The sequence below is a fragment of the Poeciliopsis prolifica genome, unplaced genomic scaffold, assembly GCF_027474105.1.
Source record: "Poeciliopsis prolifica strain line A6 unplaced genomic scaffold, Auburn_PproV2 SCAFFOLD009, whole genome shotgun sequence".
Lineage (NCBI taxonomy): Eukaryota > Metazoa > Chordata > Actinopteri > Cyprinodontiformes > Poeciliidae > Poeciliopsis > Poeciliopsis prolifica.
The window spans coordinates 6,324,639-6,340,022 of record NW_026562384.1 but is presented as its reverse complement, the minus strand read 5'-3'; the positions used below and the strand labels follow the sequence as shown (position 1 = coordinate 6,340,022).

Here is a 15,384-nt window from a genome sequence, read left to right as displayed (position 1 = left end):
TAGTGAATGTAATTTACATTTGCAACTTAGACAAGAAACAAAGGGTAGAATTAAAAAGTGAACATTTTGTTACACATGTTGCAAGATTTATTTATTTTTATTCAATCTTTATGTTGTATAATTTGCTCCATTAGTTCTCATATCTTGAAACTAAATGCCAATCTGGCTGTGACTTTGTGGGTCACTTGCCTACATTTCCCAATAACATAGGTTCCCTTGCGGGGTATAAGATGAGTATGTGAGGAAAAGCACAGACATTTTGGGGTTATTCATCTTTTTTTTGTTGTTGGAGATTATTTGTACAAGGGAAAATTATGTTAAAGTCCCATGAGACTTAAGATGTTCAATAAAACTAAGGTTGTCTAGCTCAAATCATTTGACAGGTTTTTGTTGTAGAGAATATGACTAGCTGGAGTGTTATAAAAGATGTGGAGAAGAAACTGCTGCTATAATAAGTACCTGAAGATCTCTGGACCCTCTGGCAGAGAAATGAAATATAGGCTGGGCATGGATGGAACAGGATTGAAATGGTAGGTGTAAAGCAGGCTAAACCTCTTAGCAGCACTGCATCCAGAGAACACAAAATCATGGAGGATTTGTGCTCTTGGCTCTCTCTGGTTCCCAACTATCTGCATAACCCCCCCCCAATAGGCAGAGGGCAGCGGGGAGAGAGAGGAGGTCAGTTCCACCAATATCCATGGTGTTAGTTGCACTTGATTTCAGCAATATAAGGGGTATAAAATGCCTAGAGCTTCACGAGTTGTTTGCCTTTTCCTCTGCAGGCTTTTTATAATGTTTTTCAGAATGGGTGCATCTCATGCTCAGCTCCTCGGTCTCCCTCCATCTCTCCATGTTTCTTGAAAGTTTTACATTTTGAGGTTATGCTTGAGCGAGTTGTAGAATGTGACTGAGCATTTCTTTGCTCTCAGTGGGGAGTTGTGGTTAGGACCAACTGCTGTGGTGCACTTTGTGGTGTGACTACTGCCTATAATGTTTAAATGTTACTGTACATAATTTACACAGTTAACCAGCTGCACTTAATTGTTACTTTTTATTCGACTTGGATGCCCTTTTGACAGTCTGAAGAGCTGCACATGCAAAGCAAACTGGGGATGTTTTTAGAGTATTTACGTTTTTTTTTTTTTAAATCAAACAATAATCATCTTCATACAAGTTTAGATGCATCTAAATTGATGAATTTTTTTTTCTTGTTCTAGTTGTGATTTTCTTTCTTTTTTTTTTTTTAAGTACTTTTCCCATCTCAAAAAATAAGATGTGAAAACCCAGGGCTCAACCTGTGATGTTTCACAGGAAGAGCACATTATTTTCAAAACATTGCCATGATTGCAATGCTGCAAAGCTTTCCAAAACATTGTTGTATTATCCCTCAGCTTAGAAATTGTGACTCTCAAGCCACAACTTTTTAAACCATGCACAGCTTCCCTTTAATTGGATGCAAGGTCCAGTCCGAAAGGGGCCACTTTGGTGTCACTCCGTGACAGTTTGCTGCAACAATCTTAGTAACTGTGAAATAAGTAACATTTACATACCAATTACAACAAGGAGCATGCCTGAACAGTGGAATGTGAACATGTAATCACATTATACTGCAACAGTCACAATCTGGCTGATTGCATTAATACACAAATAAATAATTACAGCAGGTGGCTGCAGGTTAAATGAAAGAAGAAATATTTCCATGGCTGATTTCTGCTAGTGTTTTCCTTCATATTCAACTGAATTCCTTTATTAAAAAGCTTGCTCTCAGTGTGAAGCTCTGGCATTTTCTTAACAGTTTATTGGCTAATGTAGTTTTTTTTTTTTTTTTTTTTCGCTACAGGGGGACATTTTTGTGTAAATTACATAAAATAAAGAACACTAACTTTGGTCAAAGTAGGAAAACCTCTTCGTTCTGAACCACTTTTTTTGTTTTTAATAGCGGTCACCTAAATGTAGATGACCGCCATGTTTATTGAACGGTGAAGCGAAGAATGATTTATGCAGAGTATTTTTGTTCCAAGTAAAGAATATGTCACATCTTTTATCTGTCAAAAGAAAGTTACAAAAGTCAATAGAAGCAGGGATTTCGTCTTACAAAATTATTTATTTATGTAGTGTGTCCTGTGAAAAACTCTTCGTGTTCATTTTTGTTGACCTGTGTCTTTGAACACAATGTCTAAGATTCATCACAACATATCAGTTTAATTAAATCCTTGAGTGATTTAACATCTGTCTAGTACATGTTCCTTACAAAATGGATCCATGGTTAACACTGCATTCTAATGCTCAGCATTTTCTTCTTTTATGTTTCAGGCAGGAAGAAAAGACAAGAGCGATGCTCTGAACACAGCCATCGACAGGATGACAAAGAAGACCAGAGATCTTCGCCGACAGGTATGTTGTTGCAAGCTTTTGTCTCTTCAGCTCTCGTAAAACCTTTTGTTTTTGTGCTCAGTGATCTGTTGAGATCAAAAGAAATTGTCGTCAAATATCCTAGGTTTGGTTTTTAAAATCTAAAAAATAAATAAATAAAATGCATAAATGTAATATTAACTAAAGGTTTGGTCAAACTGATTTTTTTTTTTTTTTGTCACCTACAAGATGTTTTTTGTGTTTGTAGGAAGATTTATGTAGAAATATGCAGGTGGCATTGTTTATAATGCCTTTGTTGTGTTTTTTGTTGATTTCCAGCTGCGTAAAGCCGTGATGGACCATGTCTCTGACTCTTTCCTGGAGACTAATGTTCCCCTTCTCGTCCTGATTGAAGCTGCCAAGAATGGCAACGAGAAGGAAGTAAAGGAATATGCTCAGGTGTTTCGTGAGCACGCTAACAAGTTAATTGAGGTAATTAAAAATATTTACCTTAATATATATTTAATATATTTGATTTTGTTAACATTTTTGATTTATAACAGAATTGGAAGAATTGCAAATGGTATATTGCATAATGGAAACAATAGTTTCTTGATACGAGGTCTAGATGACGTCTAGATGATTACGCAATGATCAAAGATTATTCAACTATAATTTGTATATCTGCTGTACTCCACTTCAAAGTTAACAAAAATCAGTGATGGGAAATATTGTAAAGATTTATTTTCTTTATTAAAATCTCTGAATGCTCACTGGTAGCACATGCAACCATAGCTTTCAGGGGTGGTAAAATGGATTTATCAGTTTATATATGTCAGTAAATGCTAATTAGTGGTAATTACCTTTAATATGAGTGCTGTTGTTGCAGTTGATGTAAAACAGATCAGAGTTGCCAACGGATCCTAATGCTGATCATTACTCCTTTCATCAGACCTAGAATGTCTAGACATCGGATAGATATTTATTAATTTATACCTTTGCTCATGGGTCACAGGCAGCACATGCAAACTTGTAATTAACTGCTTCTGCGTAGTAAATTTAAACATGTTATTCCAGTTGAAACACAGTTTATGCATTGGCTTCCATTTACGTTGCAGTCCAAGGTTGCACAGAGATACTGCTTGGCTGCAACAGCTGTCATTCCCTGAAAAGTCGATATTTAGTGCATTTTTTTAAGATCTCATTTTGACATGTTTTTTTAATACTTCTTTCTGTTGGAGAAAGACTTGCTAACTTTTAAGTAACTCATCTCCTTGAATGACTGGCTGTAAGTACTGGCTAAATCACTAAATTCAGTCAAGGCAAGGCAGTGTTCTCATTCGCCAGGGGAACCCGCTGAAGCGTTGGAGGGAAAAGGGACCGCACTGGGGTGTAAACCCTTAAGTAGCTCCTAAAGGCCTGAGTGTCATGAGCTTGACATTGGAGAACTTTTTAATGCTTGTTCTGCTTCTCCAGGCTCATTGAAACAGACTGAATAATCAGTGTGTAGATTTAGTACTGTGATGCTGTATAAACAAAGTTAACTTTTTTTTTATTGTTATTTTTTTATTTGGATGAAAGTAGATGCTATTCAGTCCTTCAGTTAAATGGGGCATTGGCATTGCTTTATAATATGCATCAAAGTATTCAAGATCTGAACAGTGAATCCAAGGAGTAGGATCACAAATCCTACCATACAACTGGGCTTCCATGTAATCGTAACAGCTTTATCTGTCACATTACATTACAGTCTGTTGATTTAATGTTGCTTCTAAAGTTCAACATTTATATTTTTAATTTTCACAAGACTAATCCCCCCCAAAAAATAATAATACAATAAGACTTGTCCAGTTTCTACAGGTTTTACTAAACCTGTATTACAGCCTCGATTATTAGCATAACAATTAGCATGACTTGGTCTGTGAACAATATTGTTTCTGTTCAGGAGTCGATGTATTAAGTTTATTCATGCGTATACATTAAATACTTTTTTTCAGTGTTTTTAGGTCATGCTCAGTTTCTGTTCAACATTTTGAATATTTTGTAACATTTTTGTATATCTTTAGTAAGTTGTAATGGTTTTTAGCACAAACTAATTTGTGCCCAAACCAAAAGTCATAAAGTTGTTTTCATCTGACTACCTTTTAAGTACATGTGTTTTGATATTTCTTCCTTGGAGGTCAAAGGTGAGCAACATTCTTCAGCTTCTGAGAATTTATAATCCAGTTTTACTAGTTTATTAAATTCCCTCAATAGTTTACCTACTGCCAAAAGAAGTCCTGAAAAGCAGCAAAAATTAGTTATTTTTTTCATTGATTCACAAATTGTGTTTTATTAAATGTCAAACTAATTAGCATTGACTCGTGGTCCTTATAGAAATCAAAAGCTTTTGGGTACTTATTTAGAGCCAGGTGGGTAATGTTCTTATCCATACAACACATTACTGCAGCAAATTCCCAGTGCTCAAACTATTTCACAAAAACCTTTATCACAATTAACCTAACCTGGAGTTTTCTTTATTTCTTTATTTATTTTTTTTTATCTTTATAGTAGTATGCTTGGTTCTTCATCATCCACTGAAGAAATATTCAATTAATGCAAAACCCACTGTTTATTTCTTGGACTAACCACAACTGGGGTCTGTTTTTATGAATAGTGCAAGTGCAGGCTGCCCAACGGAAAGTGGCTTGTTAGTTTGCACATTGTACAGCTACATAGTGACCCATATTCAGAGAATGAAGAAAAAAAAAGAAATGGATTCATTTTACTATGCCCCGAGCTTTCTGGATCTCTGACAAGCCATCATAACAAAGCAATTAAGTTACATAGAAGGTTAGTTTCAACTAAACCTTTTTGTATACATCTCTTCGCTTGTATCCAATGAGCGCAAGAGCAAGCAAAAAAAAAAAAGTAAATGCATAGGATCTAAAGTGTTTCCATGGACCAGAATTTGAATAGGATGGTATATCTCCCAGTGAAAAATGCTTTACCCAACAAATCTGTTAATAAATTACAAAATTTTTGCTTTTTGATAAGAAAATTTTCACCCATTCCTTATTTTTGTTTGTTTCTATGTAAGCATTTTGAGTCAGTTATATTCAGAATGGGAAATTTTAAATATGAAAAAGGAACAAAGCATTTCATCTAACACTGAGAAAACTGGCTCCGCTTCTATTAGCTAAAATACATTTTATGAGTACTTTTATATTCACAAAAAATGAATATATATATATATATATATATTTTTTTTTATTTATTTTTTTTTTTTAACTTCTGGTGAAATAATTTCTACTTGTACCTGTACACTTGGTTAGTTAAAATACACTTGGAAAAAATCTTAAAAAAAGCTTTCAGGAACCAGAAATACTGCGTGGCTTTATAAACGTTTTTGCTGTAACTTGAATAAATAAAAAGTATTTGCATATGATAATGCAGTGCATTGACTCAGTAATAACTTCTTTGACATTTAAAAAATGGTTTGTTGCAACATCACAGGTGGAGCTGTGCTGGATAACCTGACAGATGAATTGGCCTGTATGGGTGCTTTTCCAGCAGCTCTGTTGATAAAAGTTTATCAAAGAATAAATACACGCCTCAGACAGAATAAAGAATAGATACACGTCTCGTACAGTGCCATTTTCCTCCCCTTTTTGTACCAATCTTTCACCTCTAGTTGAGGATAGAGGGTTCACCTTGTTGTCTCTGCATGTCTTTCAACGTTTCTGTAGAGTATGTTGCTATCAATGTTTCAGTACTTCACCAATGCAGCTGAATAAGCACATCGCATCAGAAAGATTGCTTAAGACATTTAAGGTGAGGAAGCATTTTGATGAAACGGAAGATATTTCATCATCTAATTCAGCTTACCATTTCGCTAGCCATAGGCATTCTGCTGACAAAATTCACACAATTTTATCTTCCACAATATTAGAAATTCTTTTTGGTAACTTAGGTGACTTACATGCCACAATACTGTTCGTCCTTTCAGTTACACGTAGTTATTTCACTTCTTAAAGTTGTATCTAATCAAAAAGTTTTTGATTAAGAAGTGAATTTTGTTTTTCTCTCAAACCTGATTGTTTTTTTGTTTTTTTGGGGATAGTGTGACCCTGATGAGAGCAAGGAAATTGACTGAAAATAATTCCAGCTTTGGTGCAGTCATGATTTGTTTTTTGGTTTTTTTTGCATTTGAAAGTGATTATGTTTCAGCACATTTTCTGTCCATTGGATAATCCCATTTTGGCACAGTTCCTCATATCCCAGGCATTCTGTTTCAGCATTGTTGCCAGCACCAACGAATAGGAATCTTAAACTCCCTGACCTAAATTCAAATAAATATGCATAAATATGTAGTTCTCCTTCAGAGGAAGCTAGTTTTATTAGATTTAATTGAAATGAAGCTTCATTTGTTGGTCCTGAATGGGAATATTTCCTCTGAATGTGGAAATGTTCACAGGTAGAGATGCAGTTTGCCCAGCTTTCTGCTGCAGTTCTGATGTTGCTACTGAGTTCTTTTCAAAGTGTGGACTGTTTGCCTCTCCAGGAGGGTGATGGCAATCTGGCTGCCTGTTTATTTAGTCACTCAGAATAACTATATCCTTGAGTAATCAGCTACTACTTTGACTTGCATTAAGTGAAATGTACTACTGTTTTTTTTGGGGGGGGGAAATAGCGGCCTTATCTATCCAATCAACAATGTAGCTTTTGTCGTTCTACTTTTCCAGTTGCCCTCTCTGTCATCAGACTGTATCGTTTTAGCAGCTTTATGAATTAATCTGCAACATTGAGCTTGTATTCCTCAGGGATTAGTTGCTTGGCAGAGCTGTTCGACTTCTGATCAATAAGAATAAAGTGAGCTAAAATACAAATTTTTAGTTTAATTATGCATCTGTGTTCCCTTTTTCCCCTCCTTTATAACATTTCTATGCCAGTGGCTGTTTTCTGCTTAAAAATAGATTTATTTGTGCTCTCTATTTAGGTGGCCAACCTGGCATGCTCCATTTCCAACAATGAAGAGGGAGTGAAGCTGGTCCGCATGGCAGCTTCTCAACTGGAAGCTCTGTGCCCCCAGGTAATGAGGTGTTTTGTAGTTATCATTTATCCAGTGCAGTGATTGTGCTCATCTCTTACAGCTTACACCATTTGTCTTGGTGTACTTGCATTGCATGTTTCAAATGGACTTTTTGAGGGCAGTATAAATATCTGATTTTCCATTTCTGTGTTCAGTTTGATGGAAATGATGGGTACATTGGTTTCTATAAGTGTGATGTATGAGGTTCTCTGTCCTTCAGAAATACTTGAATCTGTAGATTGTAAATGTAACATATTATGTTAAACTAATAAAAAAGGGCTATATTTAAAAACTCATAGAATACATAAACACATTACTGTAAACAACACAAGCTATTTTTCTATCAACGTGGCTTTTTTGTTTTTTCTCCTTGCCATGCTAATCACCGTTTCATTATTTATTCATATGAGACATTTAACCTGTGTTCAGTCTGGTGCCACTGGAGGTTTTGAGCTTAAATCCACAGATGTACTGTCCCATCTTTCAAAAACCTGCTGCTCATAGTTCAGTTCCCCTCTGTCCTTGAAACCCCTCATCACTCTGAGGGATGAATTTGCCTCTTGATAGAATCTGAACATTGAGGGGGGAGGGCTTTGTGCAATTAGCGTATGCTAATGTTGTGACTGAGGGCTATAGTGTAATTGGGCTTTAATGGTTGTAATTTGGCGATTACAGGTGATTAATGCAGCACTAGCCCTTGCTGCCAAGCCCAACAGTAAGGTGGCCCAAGACAATATGGACGTGTTCAAGGATCAGTGGGAAAAGCAGGTCCGTGTCCTCACCGACGCTGTTGATGACATAACCTCGATTGACGACTTCTTGTCTGTGTCTGGTAAGTGATAATTACAGTCATATTGACACAAAAGAGGCAAAATGCAGTTCTGAATGGTTAAAAAATGATTTTTACTAGAATATATGTTTATATTCTACTACAACAAAATAAAATGTACACCTCAGTTTGTATCAAAATTGGACAAAATGAAGAATGCATGAGAAGATGTGTAAATATTTTGTTTTCTCTGGAAGATGTGAGCCAGGTCTTATTGGGCTGAACCTGAAGCATCATTAGAACTACATTTAACATCGACATCCTGCGCCGTCAGGGCACACAAATGGTTTGTCAGGCATGCCCTGTGAGCGTTCTCATTAAGCATTAAGTAGAGTGATTTCACTCACCTCCACCCAAGGACAGGCAGCAATTTACACAGTGGACATTTACATTTTACAGGCGTCCCATTGATAAGCAGTCAAAGAATTTGTCTTTTACCCTTTTCAATAAGCGTCATTATGCCGTTAACTCAGAATTTATCCAACTCACAGTAAAACGTTTAATTTCTATCGTATCCCATCAATGCATATTTTTTGAGTCATGTCAATGCAGAGTACTACCATTGGATATAAAACATATTCTCATGTCTGAATGTTCTCAGAGAACCACATCCTGGAGGACGTGAATAAGTGTGTCATTGCCCTTCAAGAGAAGGATGTTGATGGTTTGGATCGCACAGCCGGGGCTATCCGAGGACGGGCTGCCAGGGTTGTCCATGTTGTCACCTCTGAAATGGACAATTATGAACCCGGAGTCTACACAGAAAAGGTTCTGGAGGCCACCAAGCTCCTCACTGACTCAGGTATCACAGTAAAATAAACAATCTGTTGATGTCTTAAAGATAGCTAACAAACTAGAATTTTAGCTATTCTTGCCTTTTATTTCTTTATATTTTTTTAACTAATTACTTTATTAACTTAATGAATAAAAAATATATATCTTATCAAATCTGTAGTTTACATTCTGCTTAAATTTTGAAGAAATTTACCTCCTAAGTTAGTCTTAAAGTGATGGAAAAGGTCAAATCCATTTAAGAGGGACATAATGACACAAAAAATGTAACTTCATTTTTTTCAGTTGCTATATTTCTGATAGTTTTCATCTTCAGCGCAGAGCTTCATCGGCCTATCTTTCACTTAATTTCAGTGTATTGCAAGATTAAATACTATACTTTTACTTTTTGTTTGAACTGACTTTCAAACAAAAAGTTTCTTATGTGGAAAGTGTATTCATTTTTCCAGTCATCCCACTGTTCAGTCTTCCCACATTGGGTAATTCATCCTGTGACTCACCATCTGTACAGCAGTTGCTATTCAGTTGTCAGAGAGAATTGAATAACTTAGCACAAGTTGGATCATAGAAGTCATTTTGTCCAAATAATGTGGTATATCATTAGTCAGCCAGCATGTTTCTGTTAGCTTCCATCACTAGCAAGCTAATGTGACAGAAAGATTTTTCGGTTGTCAGATTTGGAAATGGCTCGTCCCCCTTGAGGATGGGCAATTAACAGTCATAAAATGCAGACAGATTTTCTTCTGAGGACTTCAAATAAGCCGAAGCAAGGTGTTGAGCTTTGTATTCAAGTTGCATACATTGAGGTTACTTTTCATGGTTCTGAAAATGCTTTCTCAGTACCGGGTGTTCTTCCCTCCTTATAGAGTCTAATTCGTCCAATAACAATTGCAGTTGAATAGATGTGAGTGTTAAATTTAAATGGGGACATGATTTAATTACCATATTTTACTTCATAACTATTTCCAGCCGACAGGCAGAAAGTGAAAGATGGATTCTATCAGCACATTACTAAAAAGAAAAAAATAGTTGCAGCAACAAAATTCATCAAGTTGGCATTTTATTTTGAGTCAATTAAATGTTGCTGGCGTTGCTCTTCTAAGTTAATGTAAATTAATAAGATTTTCCTTTAGTTAAGAACTCTGAAAATCTGATTCTTCTGTATACAGAAGCCTGCGGGCTGTAAGTGATTTGTAAGCTCAAAACAAAATCCTCTTTGTTGATGCTGCTGCGCCCCCCCCCCCTCTACATTTGCATCCTGACATCCAAGCTTCTGCCATGAAGAAGCAGCTAAATCCTAAAAACTGAATTTGAAACGATGTAAATCGCTGTAAGGAAAAAAGGCCTCAAGAGCAGTTTTTAAATTGTCACTGGGGCAAATTGCATGCCTGCTGGGGCAGCTTTGTGAAGTCTTCTGTTGAAAAAACTCTTAATGCAAGATTAGATCTTTTCTGTTAAGCAGTCTCATGTATTTTGAATGCATCCTTCTCGGGCAGTAAGCTGAAAAATTAACCTCTCTAAATGTAATTATCAAATCTTCAGGTTACTCAGATTTATTTGTCATAATGTCATCATAATGACATAATGACAAAATTGATCTAAGATAAAATATAATTTAAACACTGTGAATCCCTGCCTAATGTCTTTTTTTTGTTTGTTCTGTGTACTTTATTTTATTAGACTTCTGGATTATGCAGCATATTCAATTGAAGAGTTACTTTGGTGAAAAACATGTTCATTGACAGTCCCTTCTTCTTTCCTCCTTCCCTCAGTCATGCCACGCTTCACAGAACAAGTAGAGTCTGCAGTGGAGGCCTTGAGTGCAGGTTCACAACCTGTAGATGAGAATGAATTCATTGATGCATCACGTCTGGTTTATGACGGCATCCGCGACATACGCAAGGCTGTTCTGATGATCAGAGTAAGGTTTTTTTTTTTATTTATTTTTATATATACTTTATACTTTTTCTTCTTTCTCCAAATGCAAGCATGACTATGTAAGACTTAGTCATTCAAAATGTATTAAAAATGTTAAAGTTCCTCATAGAATATGTAGTAAGCACTTTTATTTCTGGCTTTCCTTTTCACATTTCTTTTGTAAGTTATTACAGAAAATAATGTAATGTTTTAGCTTTAAAATAAAATAATAAATTAAAAGAAGAGGGATCCTAAAACTTGGTCCTTTCTCTGATATATAGCTCAATTTCATTATTGGCTGTGACGGCAGCTGACAAAAGTTTTGATGTCGTTTTAATGTCCTGTAAATATTGATTCATCAGTAAATATTACTGTTATGCTGTCAACCATTACTGACTTTTTTAAATCCTGCTATAATGTTTCTTCTCTTGTGGTGCTAATGATGATTTAGATGTGACCTTACTTTGTCTAAATCCTTTTTTATCCAGCTTATAGTTTTACGTATTAGTTTAGTTTTGTTAAGACAATTGCTTTCCTGTTTTGAACATTGTTTTTCTCTTTATTACTTCTTAACTCTATTTATATTTTCTTTTTAGTCTTTCCCTTTGGTCTTTCTATTCAATTGCATTCTTGAAAGAGGATTATATATTCCTTCTGACAGCTCTTTGTCTTGTCAATATGTCCTCCTAATCAGCCTATTTCAGTGTGTTTATTAGGTTGCAGGCACCAACTTAATTGCAGATCAATCAGTATAAATAAACCCTGGTAGCTTATTAACCTTAGAAATGCAAATTAGAGTTTTTCCTCATTTTGTTGTGGTTGAATAATTTTGTATGTTTTTTTCCCCCACATAATACATTGAATTAATCGAAAGACCTTACATTTTTTGTTAGGAGTTAAAATAACTTGGCTTATTACCAATATTTACTGTAAAACACAGTCTTGCGTATATTGTGGAGTTTGTTTTATGGCTCTTGCTATTTTTACACTGCAGGAGAAACTTTGTGTGCAATTTTCAAAAGCCAGAAATTAACCTTAGCGACCTAATTGACCAGGCATGCAATCTGGTTTAGCAACAGCCTTTAGATGTGTGTGGGTTAATGGCTTTTGCCCGAGCAGAACCATAACTGTGACAGATGGTAGTTGGGAGGCATTGAAGAATTACTTTACTGACTGACAATGAGCTGACTACAAAGCTCTATGCAGCCCTAAAAAGTGAAATGGATAGTTATAGGGGAACTGGCTTAACTACTTAAGACTGCCATGTTTTATATGTTTTACATGATTACTGTGTGTAATTCAGAGCCTTATTATGTATTAAATGATGCAAGTTGTGCAGGTTGGATGCATTTTGCTGTCCTTAACCAGCAAACACTTGAATCTTTTGAATTGGCTTCATTTGTCCATGTGGCGTTTTCTTTGCTGTCATTTAAGCTCTAAAACAGTTTATTGTTTTTCATCAATTATGCTGCTCAGACATGAACAAAAGACAAATGAAAGCTGGCCTATTATGTATTTGCATTTGCATTATAATGAGCATCTGATTTAAGATGGACATTTTAATTAGCATTCCTTTGCTGTACTGCAGCGCATGGGAACCGCACTCCGTTCCTATCAGCCCTGGCTCCTCTCTTGTCATCCAGATTAAGCTATTAACACTGGCTTTATGGGCTTGGCTAAACACTACATGGAGGATCAGCGGGTGTGTGTGAATGTGCATGTGTGTTAAAACTGACAGAGGGATTACTGGGGAAACACTTGCTAACTCATAATTTATCCAACTGATTCATTTTGCCATTAACTGCCAGCTTGGGACGGCGTGATGAGACAACTCGAACCTCCTTCATTATCTAAAATCTCCAGTTCCCCAGAGTGAACCAGGATTTCACCAGAACATCGGAAGGCTGAGCGTCAATGTTTCAATATTGGTTAATGCAGTATTTCTAGCACTATCTTTCCAGGGTTTTTAGTGCAGTGTAGGATTTAGACATTATTCAGGTTTGAATAAGCATTGAAAAATAGAATGGGGTTTTGGAATATTTAGTGATTTAGTTATCTCATTCTCCAAAATCTGTCTGTCCAGGCTTTATCTCTGTTTGTTGACCGCTCTTTTAATTTTCCCTGCTGTTTGTCCCTCTTTTCTCATCATTCATTCATCATTTTACTCCACCAACCATCCAGCTTTTCTCCTCTGCCTTTCGACCACATGTCCACCATTCAACCATTTTCTCTTTTTGTCCATCCATCTGTTCATCTTTCCGCTCTTCTATAATCTTACATCATTCAGACTTATATTGTCCATTCCCTTTTTTCATTTTTAACTCTTCCTTTATTCAGATTTAAAGCATACCATATTTACTAACATATGTACAATTGTAGAAACAGCATAGTAATGTTAATTTTACATCAGTTCTGAAAAATTATTTTCTTGATGGAGGTACTTTGAACACTTTAGACCGTTAACATCTTGAGTGCTCTCTTTTAGGAAGTAAATATTGTTGTTTAGTGTAATACCAAATAGCAGACTGGCTATAATATCGGTATGCAAAAATGTAAATTCCTCATCCTGCAAATATAATAGCCAACAAGCATTCTGGACAAATATTCTAAACAGTGATAATACTGCAGTCACTGAAATTGGAATTAATAATGCATTTGCAACATACTGTTCAGCAGTATTTACTATTTTAAAATGGCTATAAATATTCATTCATGGACATGGACAGTGTGTGGGAACTCTAAATCTAAACTGGATTGTTCTTATTTGAAACGCATCAGTTGCAAAGCTAGACTGACATTCAGGGGCAAAGTTCACATGTAAAACAAGCCATATTTAGCTGTACAAAGATGTATGAAATTCTACAAATCAGCTTAAACTTCTCCAGAGGGCATGCCCACTCCTTTGCACAAACTCTGTCTCTTGTAAGCCCCTCACATGCTTAAATCAAAAGCATGTGAGCACGTGTATATATATATATATATATATATATATATATATATATATTTTTTTTTTTGAATAGATATGTCTTTAACCTCTAAGTGGTTCACAGACAGTCTGTTGGACATCCCTTGGATATATGAAAGGCAGATGGAACCCACTTCCCACCTACAGTGACATCTGAGAATATGCCTTGTAGAAATGAAACTGACTCGAAGTCAGCCAGCTGCTGACAGCTAGATGCAGAGGGCAGCCATCGTTGTTAGCTCGTGATTTGTTCGGCACATCGCAGCCCTGGGTGATTTAACTGGCTATGTCCTAAAATAAAAATCCGTGCAGCTCACCGAGGCTATGAGTACGATGTCACAAGAAGAAAAACAATGTGGGATTCTGTTGAACCGAGTTATTCATATCGACAACGGCACAAAGAGATGCAGCACTGGCCTGATTTCTGGCTTTGTCACAATACTGCCATTTGAAATCCCTCTCTTTCTTTTCTTAATGACTGTTCTTTATACAGCACCTGGTCTTGTGTGCCTCACAGGTAATTTTTAAGATGAAAAGGAGCATTGCAGTGAAGACGTAGGCTGCTATTAAATGTGATTAGGAGATTTTACAATAGGAGACTAATGTTAAATGTAAATTAACTGGAAAAATATAAATTTGTACGTGCATTATTAATATAATCCAACCGCAGGTTATTGTTGTGACTGTAGTAAAGTACCAGCCACACATTATCATTTCTAAGCCGCCCACATTCACAGCTTATCACCGTTGCAGGCCACTGAGGATGGAATGCGTGCCCAGCTGAACAGCATTGTCTGGAGTCAGACATGCCTGAGAGTCGCCACTGCTTTGTATCTGAAACTATACCCGTATTCCCTCGAGAACAAGACAATCTCTACAATTTCATAAAGGGCTATAAGGTTGTTCAGAGACTCTTTGCTATTTTTAGATACAAGGGCTCCAAATCCATTACAGTAGGGAGGACTGAGACAGTTGGATAAGCACAAATAGAGGCACGAGTGCGATAATGCACCTTATCTGCCCACATCATCTCCCCTCACCCCGTGTCACATCTCCAACAAATTCTTTCCCTTGTTCGTCAATGTTATATTTTGCCTTAAGCGCAACCTATTGAGCTCAAATTCCTTTTGAATATTATTTGCGAACAAAATGCCGCTCCTGGCTGGTTTTGTATTCATGGCAGGAGACGAGGTGAAAGATCAGGAATGAAGTTGCACAATTCCACAAAAACTCAATTCACTCTTCACAAATCTTTTTCTTTCTTTTTTTTTTTTCTCCCTTCAGATGGCAGCGACGGATGGGCCTCAAAAGTGTTTGCCCCAATATGTTTCTTGCCTTCATCTTACCTTCATTTTCCCACTAAAATGCACAGGCAGCACACTACAGTTGATTTACAAATTCATTTGGAGTTTACAGTGTATGTTGTGGGCTATAGGGAAGGAGGCATTTATCTGATGC

General features: G+C 36.3%; 1 protein-coding gene across 2 annotated transcripts in view; it reads left to right on the top strand.

The window, feature by feature from the left end:
* Positions 1 to 15,384, top strand: part of ctnna1 (catenin (cadherin-associated protein), alpha 1) — a 71,616-nt gene that overhangs the window by 31,069 nt on the left and 25,163 nt on the right. For both annotated transcript variants that reach the window (XM_055033967.1, XM_055033966.1), the window contains exons 8-13: positions 2,314 to 2,394; positions 2,692 to 2,844; positions 7,331 to 7,423; positions 8,099 to 8,255; positions 8,854 to 9,054; positions 10,817 to 10,965. In XM_055033967.1, coding sequence (XP_054889942.1) covers positions 2,314 to 2,394; positions 2,692 to 2,844; positions 7,331 to 7,423; positions 8,099 to 8,255; positions 8,854 to 9,054; positions 10,817 to 10,965 — 834 coding nt within the window. The remainder of the gene's footprint in view (positions 1 to 2,313; positions 2,395 to 2,691; positions 2,845 to 7,330; positions 7,424 to 8,098; positions 8,256 to 8,853; positions 9,055 to 10,816; positions 10,966 to 15,384) is intronic.